Genomic DNA, 16,364 nt, shown 5'->3' on the forward strand with positions numbered 1-16,364 from the left:
GCGCTGCGTCCTTGCCAGGGTGACAGCCCGGTGCGCCCCTGCCTTTGCCCGTGTCGGAGGGGAGCGGCTGCGCGGACGCCCGTGTGGGGAGCCGGGCCGGGCGCCGTCCCGGGAGGGAGCGGCTCTGTGTCAGGCCTTGGACCTGGCCCCTGGCTCAGCCCTGCCCCGCGGCAGCCGTGGGGACGGCAGTGGGGCGCCGCGGTAAAACTGGGCTTTACCGCCTGGAGAGACGGGGGGTGTGGCTGGCACAACGCCATTGTCAGAATGTTTTCTCTTTTTTGTGCATACAGAACGTGGTGAATGAGAGTATAAGAAGCGTTGGGCCTGTTTTCACACTTTTTAAAGTGTGTCTGGTTGCTGAATACCAGCTTACTGAAATCACAGCCAGCAAAAGCAATAATAAGAAATTATCTTAATTGTGCTTACAGTTTAGAGGTTTTCATATTTTTCAGGTTCCAACATCTGCTGTTAAGCAAGTACACTAATTTTGATATCTGTATATTTGATTCTTAGGAAATAAGCATTCAGCTGCTCAGAAAAATGAAGATGCTGCTCAAAGGTATAATTTCTGAGGAATAATATGAGATATTTGTGTTGTTTTGGCTCACTTTGAAATTGCAGTCTCTGTGCTGCAGAGGCTTTGCTTTCTCAGAGTACCACGATTAACTTCAGTAAATCACCAGCATCAGCATCATGTAGGACATGTTTGGAGAGGTGCTGTGTAACTTCTAACAGCATGCACATCTGAGCATGGCATAATATAATAAAAGTTCGTAATCTAATGTCCAAAATTGTATTTCCTTAGCCTGTAGTTCTTGCTTTTGGCTGTCCTAACTTCTTTACATAACTTCTGCCATTTATAATTATTTTCATTTAAAAACCACTCAGGAGGAGGTATTTGTTTTTGTAGCAACAGAATTACTAGTCCAGTTACTTGTTGCTTTGTTTGGCCAACATGGTGTGATACAAAAAAATGTAAGCTGTATTTCAGAAAAAAAGATAAAAATATAATTGGAGAACTGTTTATGGAAATCTGCCCTCTGTATCATTCAGTTTCTGTTCTGTTACAGGAAAGCAGCTCTGGAGGCTGCACTGAGAAAGAAGATTGAATGTGAGAAAAAAGCATTGTCTATTGTTGAGCAGCTCCTGGAACAGGACATTACTGAAGAGTTCCTTCTAAATTGTGTAGGTGTTGCAAGTTTTTCTACTGTTTTGTATCTTAGTGTGGTACTTTTTTAACAGATTTTGGAATAACTTGCTACAGTTTAAAATAGCCAAACCATTGATTCCTTCTTCTACCAGCTCTGATAACAGTCTCCATATTTTTAAGGGTTCTGCAGTGAAAACATGCCCTAGTTTTGCAGGACTGTGTACATTAATGAATCCTCACTCTTATTAGAGCCCATGTTGATACTTCTGTGGTTCTGGACTGACAGATGAACTGTAAAAATTTAGGTTTACATCATACCGTCTGTAAATTTACACAAAGTCTCTATAAAGCACCACAGTTATCTGGCAGCAGAGTTCTGCTGGAATGGTATAATGATTATTCTTGTTAAGGTTGTAAATAGGCTGATTAATAGGTGTACACAGCACATAAATAGAGGCAAAAATGTGAAGGTTTTGTATATGCAAAAAAGAAATGCCTGGGTCTGTTTTCCTTCCCTATTTACCCTTTTACCTTTTCTACTGTGTAGGTTCTCAGTATTGTTTATTAAACTTAATAGATAGCTGTTATAAAATTTAAGGTATTTACATGCTTAAGAGATGTTTTGAGTACAAAAACTGGCAAGTTTTCCAGTATCTGTTGTTGAACTATTTTCTTGTCATTTTAGGGAAAAAGTATTACTCCATCTCACTATAAAGATGTTGTTGATGAGCGATCTATCATCAAACTATGTGGTTATCCTCTATGTCAGAAGAGACTGGAAAATGTAAGTTGCTTTTCCTTAATGGTGTTATCAAAGGAATGTTTTCACAATTTTTATTGTCTTGCATTTTTTTTTTTTAATTTTAAACTTAGAATATTAAGCACAGATTACTGTCAAGTAAGGAGCCAGGCATTATATATTTCAGTATAATCCTTCTGAAGTGAAAGGTGAAATTTCATCAGTAGACAGCAGTTCTTGTATGCCAGAATCAGTTACTGTATGATCAGAATCACAATCCATCTGTCTGTTCTGACAGGGATAAAGATGAACGAGTGATGGCTTCATGGCCTTCCTTTGTGAATGGAAAAACTTTGAAATCTTGTTCTTCTGTCAGTGTAGCAACAGATGTCTATGAGAAGGATTAAAGTGAAAAAACAATACAATGCAGGGATATTATTATGTGAATGCATATATATCTCCTATGAAAATGTATATCAGCTGTGTCAATATGAAAGTCACCCCTCTTTAGGTATGATGCATGAGAGTTTAAGCAGAACTCAGAGGTCAGTTAGATAACCTGTGATGTAACACCAGTGCTACACATTAAAACATCTGAAAACATTCTACTCATGTACAAAACAATTTACTGTTTTGGACTTTATCTCTTTGCACAGATATTAATTTCAAAACTGTTAACAGTTTGCATAGGTTCATCTGGGTATGGCTGGGTAGTGGTTCAGGTCTGACAGTTCAGTTTCGTATGCATATAAATAGATCTGGATTAAGGAAGGCCTTGTCTGTAATTGCTCAGCACTTACTCATGAGGAAAGCTTCTGCCATAACATTGTTTTATGTTCAGCATTGGTTTTCTTATAGCTGTGGAACTACCTTTTACTGATTAATGAGGTGTGTATGATTAAAGATAAACTGCCATTCTTACATCTGAGAAGGTGCAACATAAGAAGAACTGAGGTGGTTGTAGTATGCATTTCAGTTAAATATAATATTTTGTACATACCCAAATACGTGAACTAAGAATGAAGTTTTCTCTGTAGTCATGATGGAACTGACAGTCTTGCTGATTAAACTATATTATTTTAGGTGCCAAAGCAGAAGTACAGAATTTCAACAAAAACGAACAGAGTTTATGATATCACTGAAAGAAAGGTATGGTAACAAGTGTATTTCTAGAATGTGTTTAATGCTGGCAACATCAGAAATGCATTGTGTAACAGCATTCATATAATGGCTTGATTCAGAGACAAATATGTTTGGTTCTTATGAAAAAGATTTTCACAAACTGTTGAAATTTTTTGTGCATTTCACTTCCTAGATGATATCTTTGGTGAGACAAAATACATGTGTTTTCAAAGTTTAAACACAAGATGGAAAATTTTACTTGGATAGCCATTTGAAAGTCACACAGGTGCTCTGTTAAAGGCATTTGTGAAGTGTTCTTTATTTTGCTCCAGCATAGTTAGTGAGCTTTAGTACGGTCAAAGTGCACATCCTTTTCAATCACTGAAGTCTGCAGTAATGTAGTACAAGTTACATGTTACATATCCCTTAGTGTTCTTTTCTGGGGAACATTTAGGTTTCTCTTTTGAGGACTTTTCAACATAAAACTTAACTCTTCAAAAAATGTTTCTTTCTGGAAGCATGTTCACAGGTGGTTGCATAAGTCATCTTTGCCATTTCACAGGATACACAATCACCTATAGGCACGTAGACACTAAATTGTAACATAAACGTTTCCAGTTACAGAACAAATTTCTTCAGTGTCATTAGCATGCATTCCTTTCCTCTGATTAAAACTTTGGGATACACAAAATTTTAGTAATTGCTTTCATGAGAAATCAGGCAAGACTCCAACAAGATGTGGGATACTTTGTGTTCTTCCCTTGTAATGCAAGTTTGCAAATCAATTTTTCAAAGATGCTGCAGATTTTTAGGTGTTGTTCTAAGTATTACAAAATAGCGAGTTCTGTTGCTAACCAAAATTTTCATTATTAAACATCTGAATTTTATTGTATGTCTTTCAAAGTGTATGAACAGCATATTGGGTTATGGCTTCCTCTTTGAACAGTTTGATTTGTTGGGGTTTTTTTTAAATTATTATTATTGCATAGAATCCAACACTGGTTTGCTTCTCAGTGTGTAATAAAAGTTCAGGAAGCAGAAAAATGGAAAGGAAAGAAGCAGCTGAATGTGGCTTGTGCAGAAGGGGATAGACCTATTTGATAGGTTGGGTTTCTCAGGTGAACTAAAAACCTGGCCACAGGCTTGAAAAGAAACATTAATTGGTACTTAATTTTACAGACATTAAAATAAATTACTTTTGTACCTTTCTGTGTATTCGTCTTAGTTGTTCTTGCTTTCTCTCATTGCCAGTGCTTTTGCAGCAATTTTTGCTATAGAGCATCTAAATATTTTGAAGCTCAAATTTCCAAAAGTCCAGTGTGGATGAGAGAAGAAGAAAAGTAAGTATAATCCTATACATTCAATACACCTTTTGAGAATACTATTTCTCTATGTGTCTACAGTGGTAATTAAGAGCTGCAGCACATCAAAATGATTTTGCTGAAGCAGAGGTAGCTGATGTTGACATATTAGCTTAGCATGGTGTCTGTTCTAAAAGTGTTGAAGCTGTATGGATTACAGTAATTGGCCTGGTTCAGTACTACTCTCATCTACTTAGCAGACATGACCATGTTAGTTTAGAGGGCAGACTAGTCAGAAATAATAATTAAGTCCTTTAACTTTAAAATGGACTGACTAGGATTGAATTTTTACAAATGGGTTGGAATAATCTTACACTGTTACAAGAGATTTCTAATTTTAGCATAGCACTTAGCATTGATCTTAAGCGTAGACAATGAATGCTTGCATCTGAAAGCAATCTATAACATGAAGAGGTTTTATATCCAGTCTAAATTTCTGATTGGCCATTTCTTGTTCTTCCTGCAATACGCATATTGGAACAGTATGCAGTCCATGTTCCCATCTCAGAAAACATGGGCTTGCAAATAGTCAATGGAGCCAATGGGTGTCACTGTTGAACAACAAAGACTGGCATAGAGAATGTTCAGCAAATTTACTCAGCTGTCATTCTCCAAGACACTGTTTCTCATAGTTTCCTGGGTTTCAACAAAAGAAACTAGCTGGAGTTATATGTGTCAAATGAAATAGATCATCAATGACAGAAGAGCTTTAGAGCAGCCCCATCAGATCTGAGGTATTCTAGTAGGTAAAACTAGACTTGTCATTTAAGTTTTCCGATGCTTTTGAGGTATTGTTTTGCTGTCTTTAAGAAAACTGTTTCTAAAATCTCCCTTTATTCTTCACATAAAAAGTGTATAGTTCTTTTATGTCTGACATAGTTAATTATTTATTCTGGGTGCTGGTGGGGAGGCGGTATTTTCAAAAAACAAACAAACAAACTCCCAGATAGTTCTTGGCTAGCTACACCTCTTCGCACAACCACATACATGTGCACACACCCATACACACTGACATACTAGAATATTTGAAATTCCTTTGATAGAAAAAACTGCAACCTCCACTTAAAACTCCACAGAAGAATTATATGGAGCTAGTAATATAAATCACTCTGTTATCACCTTCAGTTTCCAAATTTAGTTTATTAATATGAGTGGCTTTCCTGCAGGATCTTTTACATACTGAAAGGTGTTAGTACACTGACTTGCATTTAGTGCTTGTTTAAAAGGTTTTCTTTCAATCATAGGATATGTGAGATTTTTAACATTTGGTATTGGGTAAGAGGAATAGGACTGTCATGATGCCTCAGAACTGAAGTAGATTAATTGCAAGTAGGGCTTTGGTAAGAAACTCGTTGGAATTTGTTTAGTAATATTTTTAGTTTCTGGAAGCCTTTGAAAACCATTTTCTTTAAAAAAATATAACTTGATGGCCTAATTTTTAATAAAGTAAAATTTAAAATAAGTTAAAAATCATGAATATTCATATTTTGCATTAATTGGTACATTTTCCTGTAAATAGCCCAGAATTGTCTTTACTACAGGAACCGTATGATCTATGAGGATCTTGGCATGTTCACTTGTTTGAAGAATAGATCTGAAAGCAGTGTAAAACTAGCTGAAAAAACTTAGAAAGATTACAAAGCCTATTCTTGGTTGATGGCCACAGATAATCACATGAATGGTTCAGATTGGGCATTTGGAAAAATATTGTACTAAGGTTATGGTGGAATGAAACAGGATACTCAGCAATATTTTGAAATCTCCATGTTTGGAGATTTTCAAGATTTAAACTTCATGAATTTATGGCTGACCTAACCTAGTGCTGGTGAGAGTTGCATTTCAGGCAGGAGATCAGACTAGAGCCTTCCAGAGGTCCTTTCTGACAAGCCTTTGTGTGACGTGGTGACTGTGTTAAATTGTTCACTGTAACAGCCTTGTGCTGCAGGCACACGAGTCACGTTCCCTGAACACGTGCACAGACCTGCTCTTGCTAGCTTTGCTTTGAACAGAGGGTGTTAGAGTAGATGATCCTCAGATGTCCCTTCCAAAGTCAATTCTTTTTGTATTTATGTGTATTTCAAGAGATTACATTTAGCAGGAAAACATTCATTCTGTCTTCTTTTTCCAGACCACCAGACATAGAGCTGCTGAAGGAGGGACGGAGGTACGCTGAACAATTTCTTTTTTTCATTAGATGCACTTATAGCTAGAAATTTTAGCATCATAGCAGACACAAAGGGAATCTTTGATTTGTTGTGTTATAAAAAAGACCTTACCAGAACCTATGCAAAGGTTTTCTCCTTTGTGATTCCAGCCCAGAAAATTTGATCTGTATAATTTACTGTACAGCTGCTCTTGGATTGTGTGTCTTAATTGAGCCTGTTGAAATCTGAAACAAATACACTGTTTGTACTTTGAATATTTTATGCCATCTATTCTTTATTAAAAAAATTGTGCCAATTATATGTGATGAAAGCTTCTGTACTTCTTAATCTAAAAGGTCTATATGAGCCAAAAAGAAATCACGCTACTCTGTCATCTCGCTGTACCTCACTGTGCCTTGTGCACCTTTCTGTTTGTTTTCTTTTGCAACACATTGCCATTAGGTGGCAAACTTATATATGCTGAAACAGCTCAGCTTAATCCTGATTTAAGCATGACTTAAGGGTACTATTTCCCTATATATGTTAACATGCCTGTCTTAATTTTAAATTTGCACCATTCATGATGCTAAGTCTGACATTGTTCTGCTGTCTTTAATAATATATTGTTTATACTCTTCTAACTACCAATCATAAACTGAGAACTCACTTCTCTAAATAGTCTCTATACTTGTCATTTTGATTATAGAATAGTACAACTCCTAGAGTTAAAGACTTTTAGAAGAGGACTTACAATTCTTAAAGTAAAAAATTATACTTCTGCTATAAGGGGGGCAAATGGTTTGTTAATCATTCTTACATGAGAATGAAAAGCTATTGCAGATAAAAGCCATTTCTTATTTCACTGATGGCTTGTGTTTTTTATTGTAGTGGACGGTCTGGAGAAGAGGTGAAACTACGTGATGAAGTGATTAAAGCATCTGATATTGAAAATCCTAGGATATCTTCAGATCCATGCGAATCTGGTTCTCATGACACAGCCAGTGACAGCAGTACTGATACTGAACAAGGATTTATTTCTTCTGTCCTACCAGGAAGTCAGTCAAGTTCAGCCAGTTTTGCACAGCAATTGCACAGAAAAAGCATCCTCAAAAAGAAGCATTCTCAGAAAGTCCATACCGGCTCTAAAACTGAAGATGCAGATGTAATAGAAGCCACTGAACAGCTATCTCATTGTAAATTAGACACTCAGGAAGAAAGACATGCTTTCTCTGTTCATAATGAAGTAACTGCACCACCTTCAGACAACACTGCTCCTGGGAAATCAAGTGCTTCAGAAATCTTTGAAAATACATGTGGATCAGAGATAGTTTTTCTAGGTGTGAGCAAAAGAGGAGCAGAACATCTTAAAAGAACACTAGCTAAGTCAACAGAACATAAAAACCCTGAACTGAGGCATCCAGTTAATTCCAAAGGCAGTTTATTAGAAGTGCTTAGGCAAACACTTACGGAATGGAGAACTGAGGAAACTTTAAAATTTCTCTATGGCCCAAACTATACTTCTTTGTGCTCATCAGAGTGTATAGCATCTATCAACCAGGAGACTGAAGAACTTGATGAGGATGACTTAGATACAGCTGATGATCTCAACACTGTTGGTGTAGGGGAGTCTGAAAACAGTTTGAACTACTCTTTACCTTTCACAAGCTCAGGTGGAATAGTTAAGCCTCTTCCTAGTTATGAAAAATTAAAAGAAGAAACAGAGTTCCTAGAACTCCGAGTAAAAGAGTTTTACAAAGGAAGGTGCATCTTGGCTGAAGAGGCAGCGACACAAGCGCAAGCAGGGGAACATCCAAGCAAAGACAAAGTAAGGGTCTGGTGTAACAGTGTGGAGGTTGTATGAAGCCTGAATAGACCTTCAAAGAATTAGTACTTTGTTTCTGCTATCATAAGTAGATAATACCTCACATGGAGAAAGAGAAAACTCCGTTAGCTGCATACTGTATGTTGCATCAGATTATGCAAGTGTATGCCCATTAGAAAGTAGTTTGGGGTTGGTTTTTTTCGTAGTTAAGAGTTATTTAATGCTTAAATATTTATTGATTATTTGTGACTTTTTTGATGTACTGCCTTCAGTTAAACACTAGATTATAGCTGTTAAAAGTTTCTTGTCTAATGCAGGATGATCAACAGGAAGATCTCACCTTCCCACTTGTTGATTCAAATGCACAAATGCAGATTAGGAAGCGAATTGTCCTTGAAAAACTGAGAAAAGCGTAAGTACCCTATACTTTGGTGAATGTCAGTCTGAAGTTGGTGCTCCTTCATCATTGTTGGAAGTAACAAACACATCCAAGGATAGGCCTGGCTCTTTCTAGGTGGCCCTAGTCATAACTTAAATCCATTATTGCCCTAAAGGAATTACTTATTTCTGCAACAGTCAGCTGTAGTACAGTTGCAGGTGCCAGTTTGCAAAGTTTGTAGTTACTGACTGCTTAAGTTTAGACTTAAAAACTTGAAATTGATTGAAAGGAGTTCAAATATTTGTCTTGTACATTAAGCATACTGTTAGTTGTAAACAAATATTTGTAATTGTTTAAGCATAGGTCTTACAAAGAGAGTTTCTAATGCATGTTTGGATGGCTGGTATCAGAATGCCCCTAGCTATAACCACTAAAGGCCCTCAGAATTGGATCTTAAAACTTTCCAAACATCAGACCTTCTTCACATACATAAAAGGGCTTTGGAGTCACATTTCTGATGTAGCTGTTAGAATTACTAAATTGTCAAAGTTGAGAGGACCTCGAAAATATCCTCATTGTCAAGGCAGTGCAGATAAATGAGTTTGAAGGTCATGATTCTGTTGGTTTTGGTAGGGGTATTTTCTGTCATTGTAGTTTGTGTTACCTAACCAAACTAAGTTTTGCAGAAGCCGTTTTTTTAACTTAAAAAACTCACAACTAACACCCCCATCCCTGCCAAAATAAAAAGAAAATCCTTTCTGTTTTTCTCTACCTGCACCATGTGTGGATAGGCCACAAACATGGAATCACATGATCCCCCAAGTGTCTTGTCTGTAAATGTCGATTGTTTTAAATTTCCTGAGCTGATGCAGTTGTTCTGTCGCAATCAAGAAATCATTTTCATTGTGATAAAGCAATGAATATGCCCAGCATCATGAGAATCCTTGTGTTCATTTTTTTTAAAGCATGCAATCTTCAAGAATACTGATGCAGTATGTGTTATGTGCATATAAATGCAAATCACTGGATATTCAAATGCAAGAGAATTTTAACTATTTAATAAGTAAATAGAGGCAAAAGTTTAATCCTAAATGTGAAAAACAAAGGATGTTATTTCCATCATTTGGGAATCCTGACAACTAGTTAAAGAGGATGCACAGTTTGTGTGGCTATCTTTTTTATGCACAGATAAGTAAAGAGGAATCCTGTCTTTTACTCTCTTTTGAAATTTTCTGGTAACTATCATCTAGATTTCAACTGTCAAGCTCACAGTGGACTGACATTTCTGTTGCATCTGTGTGAGTCTGAGGTTAGCAGGTACATTATGTGTGAATACCTCATTTAGACTTGCAGTTTCCTTTTGTATTGTTATTTTTGAGCCAAGTAAATATAAACCTTAAAAAAATGTATAAGGCCTGTAGTTCTAATCCTCATAATTGTAAACATACTTTTTCAGGACTGAAAGGTCAAACTAGTAAGTAGAACTATATTTAAATCTTCATATTCACACAGAACTAGAGCTTCTTATTTTTAAAAACAAGCGTTTGTGAAGTGAAGATGTTGGCCCAAACAGTGCACAGAGAGCTGAAATGAAAACTACAGGCCTGATCTGCTGCACAGAAGGCAAATCTCTTTTCTTTTTTACTAACCTTGATAAGCTTTGGTGTAAGTTCTACTTCAGAAGAAATGAGAAAGAGAGGAAAATGTATATTGACTGGTGTCTTTTTTCTTCTAGATTATCTGCAGTTTTGGGCCCTCTTCAGATTGCTTCAAGTGATGTTTACACAGAGCTAAAAAATCTTGTCAAAACTTTCCGGTGAGTATTGGTCTTTACTTAGAGATTTTTATAAATTGATGAATTAAACATACTGTTGAATGATTTGTGATTTGGGCACAGAGAGGGCCCTATTGCAGATTTGCCCTTCTTTTGCTGTGTGTTCATTTAGGTAACATTGTATTCCCTGTGGACTAATAAGTCAGCCCTTTCCCTGCTCTTGACAGTGACTAGGTCACCAGGAGTATTTGTAGATTTTTAAAATCTAGGCCAGTAGTCTCTGGAGGATGCTGGTGAGTCTTTTAAAGGTTCTGCTACCTCGTCACCTCCTATTAAGCGTGAGTTTCTGAGATCTGTCCCTTTCTTTTGCTCTAGCTCCCTGCAGCTGGGCTAAATGATTTGAATCTGATTAATAATTTTTAACACTAACTTCTAGAGTCAGTCAGTTGGATCTGTTTTGTTCCTGATTTCAAAGGGAAGTAGATCTAGTGAGCACTTTCATCACCACAGGTGAAGTTTCTGCTTCAGTCAGTAGGACTAAAGACGGTATTTGGAAAGAGTGAGATAAAGAAGGAGGGAAAACAGAATGGTAACTTCTCTGAAAATTTTTAGGTTTTATTTGGGAGACAGCTCTCATAACCTGGACCTAGATTGTGTCCTAAATCCTCAAATATTGTCAGAAAAAGAGCAGTAGCAGTTGCTAACATTGTCACTCTTGAAATGTCATTCCCACATCCTCAACCTGCATGAGATTTACATGTAAATTTTCCAAAACTCATTAATGGAGCATTTGCCACAAGGAATCTGGGATTTGGTGAATAGAAACCCAGCTGTACCAAATTTCTTATGATTTACACCACGTTCGGAAGGATGCCACCAAAAAACAGATGTCTCTGCAAGATTTCTTACTGTGGAAGATTCTCTCTTCCTTTCTGGTAATTCTGTGCATGATCTCTTTTAAATAAAAATATTTATACTATTTGAATTTGTTTCTGTGACTGCAATCTTTTAAGTTCTGACTCACCTTTTATTTTAACAACACCACTGAAACCAGTGAAAATGTTTTTGAATAAAGTGTATAGATACCTATTGTTTGAGTAAGACCTTTGTGTCTTAAAAAGTTTCATTGCTCTGCAGTCTAAATGCTTAATAGTCACTTTAGCTTATGGATTGATAAATCTGAAGAAACTACATTTGGTGTCTTTCAAACTATTTTTTTATGATAGATTATCTAAGAAGGCCTGGAAATTCTCAAAAACAGAGCTTCTATTTTAAATTATTTTTGCTATTTAGAGAAAATGGGGCATGAATATAAAGCTTTCGGTGGTTTATAAAAGCAAATGAGACTTGAAACCAAAATAGATTTCTAAAACAGATACATGTATATGTATATATATATACAAACTTGTGGGTTTATAGAATAGAACCAAATCCATTTTATTTGGACTTTAACCCAATACCTTGTTCATGCAGCAGTAATTCATCATAATTTAAAGGTCTCCCTTAAAGATCTTCATAATCTGTTTTGATCTCTTAGATAACACTTAGTGAGTTTTTTTTTTGTGTTGTTTTTGTTAGGAAATAAGTTGAAGGTAATGGTAGCAACTTCTTGGAGTTCTCCTACTGTGAAGATTGGCTTAGAAATTCAGGATTCTGGTTGGGGGATGGTTGAAGACATTTGTGGGCGCTGTACAAGAAAATTAAAAGCCTTAATATATATATCTCAAAACAACTGGAGTTTTGTTGTCACTGATAGCAAAATAATACAAAAATACAGGAAGTGGGGAAGAATAAAAACTCTTTGGGCTCTTTTTCTGTCTTGCATTACTGTATCGTCAGTAATACGTGGAAGGGTCTGTTGGTACATAAGAGCTAGCTCATGGATATTAAGATGAAGGCATAGAGTTGAATCTCCAGTTTGGTTTGTAGGTTTAAGTTTATTTAATATTAGTAGTCTCTTAAGTTTTGGATTGAATGCTTTGGCAGGAAGACTTGGATAAATTTTAAATGGTATTTGTATTTACAGTGTATAGAAATTCAGATGTTACTTTCTTTGTTAATGTGGTTCAAATGCTTAATGGAGGAGCACTGATGAATGCTCGTGCTCTTTTCTGCTTTTTGTACTGAAGATATTTCAGGCTGAAGAGCTTGCCATTTAGTAGGTAAAACACATGGCTGTAGTAGAGCTTAGCTGAAGAAGGGTAAAAGAGCATGTGGTGAACTAAGCAACAACAATTTTCAGCTCCATTGGTTTTTAAAGGAACGCTTGCAGTTCAACCTCCTTTGGGCAGCATTTATTCAATCACCACTGCTAAGAAACACACTAGAGGGATCTCAAGAGACATTTTAGAATGGTTAGAGCTCTTCCCAAACAAAGTCCCTCAGTGCCTGTAAGCTTTTGTTACGAAAACTGAGATGTCAAATAATTCTCCAGAGTGTGTAAGGGCACTTCATTAAAAGATCAAGAGAAAATTAGCTTCTTATGTATAAATTGAGGATAAATAATTTTGAATGTGTGGTTGGGTTCTTTTAAGGCATAATACTTCATATTGAAAATAAGATTCCATCTGAATTTTATGGTTGCATGTATTTTAATTCCGATTATGGAGCTTATTATTGACGTTGAACTCTACCAATGAAATAAATGTGAGATGTATTCAAGACTTCTTATTACAATTTGATTTTATCATGTGTCCAAGAGAGTCTTTTAGATTTTAAGTATGTATCATGAATATATGTTGTCTGGTATATACACTTATTTATACCTATTTTATGTATTACCCTTGTTAAGTGGAATTTTAAATTGCGGGTTTCAAGTCAATCCGTAGTACTTGGTCTTCTGTGTGCAAATAGGGGAGTATCAAGAAGTTAATGATGTCTTCTCAAGTAATTAGGCTTCTCTCAAAAGAAGCCTAAAGTTAAATAGTAACTTTTTTTGCTGGTTGTCATCAAACTAAATGATATTACAGTATGTAAATATGTTGCTGTTTTCCAGGAGGTAGAAAAGCTGTCTTTTATGGTTAAATTGGTCTAGCTGAAACCTAAAAAAAAAACCAATATATGTTTCAGTATTTGCCTGTGCTTCCCTGGGTTAGTTAAACTTCACTCATCTTAGTGCAAGTTTTGGAAAAAATACTGGTAGCTGAGATCCCCAAAGTCACAACTTTGCATTCTAATGCCATGAAGTCAGTTTGCAGATTTACAGAATGGGCAGATCCTTGAGCTGCGGTTATATATGCCCAAACCTGGGATTCTGGATGTAGGACGGAGACACTGCTGCATTTGCAAAGATGCTGGGTTTTTATTTACTCTGAATTCCTACAATTTCCCTGTTGGACTACCCTTGCTTTGCAGGCTGGGCAATAGTCAGTTATCAGGAGGTCATTTGAGATGGAATTTTTATGCATCTTGCTCTTTAGTCCTTTATCCTGGAAGCTTCTGTCACTTGGATCCATGTGCTCAGTCGGGCTCCCTCACAGTGCGAAAACCGCGTGGGTCCTGCTGGGTGCCCACAGACCAGCAACTAAGCAACCCGCACAGCTATTTGAGATCCTCCAACTTTCCTAGCTTGCATATCCTGCCCTGCACAGGCCAAGAAAGTGGGCACATTCCATTTTGGGAAGTTGCATATTGTTTTCTTTCTCTAGGTAAGTGAGGGAGAATTTGGCCAAACTCTTTAACAGAAAAGATTTCACTGCAGAACTAAAATCACACACACAAAGTTTTGTACAGCTTTAACATTTCCACATTGTATTTTTAGGTCTGAAATCTAGTGACCTCTTTCATGGATTGTTCTGAAGTAACAGTTTTGGCTAGAGGCAAGACAAAGAATTAATGAACCATTTTTACAGCGGCCCTGCAGTTCCCTGTTTTCAGAAAACTTTGCTCTTCAGAGGCCTTGGTGTTGACACAAAAGCCTGTTTGAAAGTGACTGCCCTTCCACTGCTCCTTATTATTTAAGGCTTCACACCTGTAGGTTGCTTGCTTTACTCTGATCTCTCTGAACTGGCTTTTTCCCAGCTGCACAAGTGTTTTAGGACAGGTGTTGTACTGAGAGGTTACTCAGTTGCAGAAGCCTGACTGTTCGTTCAGTGCAGTGACTGTAGTACATCAGCAGATCCATACTGCTGTGTCCTGCTGGTTATCTGTGTCTTTTGTCTACCTCCTTCAGAAATAGCATATTGATGGCAATGACTAGTGTTCAGACCTTGCCAATCAATACTAACATTGAGTAGGAGTTAATTGACACAAATAACTGCATCTCTCAGTTTATGTACAAGAATGACACCTTCCTGTGCTCTAATCAATAATAACTCCTTGTAAAGCATTGAAATAAAGCTGCTTTCTCTATTTGACAGAGTTTCCCCAGGTGGCTTGGAGCTGTCTCTTTCATTATGTCTCATCATAACAGATTAACTGGAATGTTACATATGAATTGCCTGTCAAGATGATTCCATCAGGCATTTCTTGGTAGTGTTTATCACTGTCATCAGTGTTGAGTCAAGATGTTCAGCCTTTGTTTTGTCTCTTATTCCATAGCCAGAAAAATGTAACAATTTACCAGGTACAAACCTTGTTACCAGCTAAATCCATTAGGTATTTCAAATAATAATTACTAAAATGAACCTTTTAATAACAAATATAATCAGTAGTTGCCACAACTCTTGGTTCTGGTTTGATCTGACAATTCCTTTGCATGTAGTGCAAAACATTGTTTTTCCTTTCATAATAGAATAAAATTCAGATTGTTGGAACACTACTTGAGTAATTATTGCTTCAGTATCTTATTCTGGTTTGATAACTTGAAGATTTGAGGAGAAAAATGGGATAATATTGCTTTGTTTCTTACAAATTTATTTTATTAATTTTTAATATCTTTCTAAAATAGAGAAATGCAGACAAATACTATAAGTGATCTTACTGATAACTACATTTTAATGACCATTTTGAAAATAATTTTAGGGAATTACTTATTAGAATTTGAATTTTAACAATGACAACTACAAATAGTTCTGTTTTCTCAAATTTTAGCCTTTTTTGGTTTTTTGGGTAACTATATACTTGCCCAAACGTATATACAGGAAATGGTGAACTATTTTTGGGTAACTATATACTTGCCCAAAGTAATTTTTTTTTAAAGTAATCTTACTGAGGAAGAAAACCCTGGATTTGAATTTGTTGCCAAATAGGAGCTTGCTGGAAATGAACTATCCTCACCGGTGCCTGTAGGAGTGGGTATGAGTGACAGGGTGGGTATCTTCATTCTGGATCTGAATTTGTACAAGGTCATGGAAGGGAAACTGAAAGCAAGAAGGAAGCAAACATAGGGAGGCACTTGCCCCTCAGTTTATCTGTTGGATGGTGCCATCTTTCTGAATACAGTTAATTCTGCTTGCTCTTTTGAGTACCTGCATAGCCACAGCTTCATTTTTGACTGTGACTTTTCCATGAAATTGCTTGTTTTGACCAAGGGTCATGCCTAAATTGAGACAGCAATTCACAGATGAATTGTTGTAACACAGATTAGTACTTGACTTAAAGCAGATCTATTTTTTTAGGCAGTTCAGCCAAAGGAGTCAGCTGATATCCAGTGCAGCAGCAGTTTAGTTGAACACCCATGCGGTTCTTTATTCACACTTCATTTATATGTATATGGCTCTTATATTTGCTCTGGCTCCCATTGCATAAGTCAGAATTCTGGATTTCCATTTTAAAAACAAGAATCATTGGAGAATTGTCACGGCCACCTTATAAAATTCAGTCTGTGTCCACATCAGTTTTACAGGAAATCTGGATATGAATCCAACAGGAGGGAAACTACGTGTAAGAAGGTCCATCTTTTCACAAACTCACGTGCAGTTCTGGAGAATTTA

General features: G+C 36.6%; 1 protein-coding gene across 2 annotated transcripts in view; it reads left to right on the plus strand.

Annotated features, from left to right (window-relative positions):
* The window catches only part of RPAP2 (RNA polymerase II associated protein 2), a 34,829-nt gene that overhangs the window by 368 nt on the left and 18,097 nt on the right, over positions 1-16,364 (plus strand). For both annotated transcript variants that reach the window (XM_021526252.4, XM_021526262.3), the window contains exons 2-10: positions 514-559; positions 1,071-1,185; positions 1,836-1,934; positions 2,973-3,038; positions 4,263-4,351; positions 6,501-6,536; positions 7,405-8,341; positions 8,656-8,750; positions 10,453-10,533. In XM_021526252.4, coding sequence (XP_021381927.2) covers positions 514-559; positions 1,071-1,185; positions 1,836-1,934; positions 2,973-3,038; positions 4,263-4,351; positions 6,501-6,536; positions 7,405-8,341; positions 8,656-8,750; positions 10,453-10,533 — 1,564 coding nt within the window. The remainder of the gene's footprint in view (positions 1-513; positions 560-1,070; positions 1,186-1,835; positions 1,935-2,972; positions 3,039-4,262; positions 4,352-6,500; positions 6,537-7,404; positions 8,342-8,655; positions 8,751-10,452; positions 10,534-16,364) is intronic.

The sequence above is a fragment of the Lonchura striata genome, chromosome 8 (genome assembly GCF_050655825.1).
Source record: "Lonchura striata isolate lonStrDom1 chromosome 8, ASM5065582v1, whole genome shotgun sequence".
NCBI classification, from domain to species: Eukaryota; Metazoa; Chordata; class Aves; order Passeriformes; family Estrildidae; genus Lonchura; species Lonchura striata.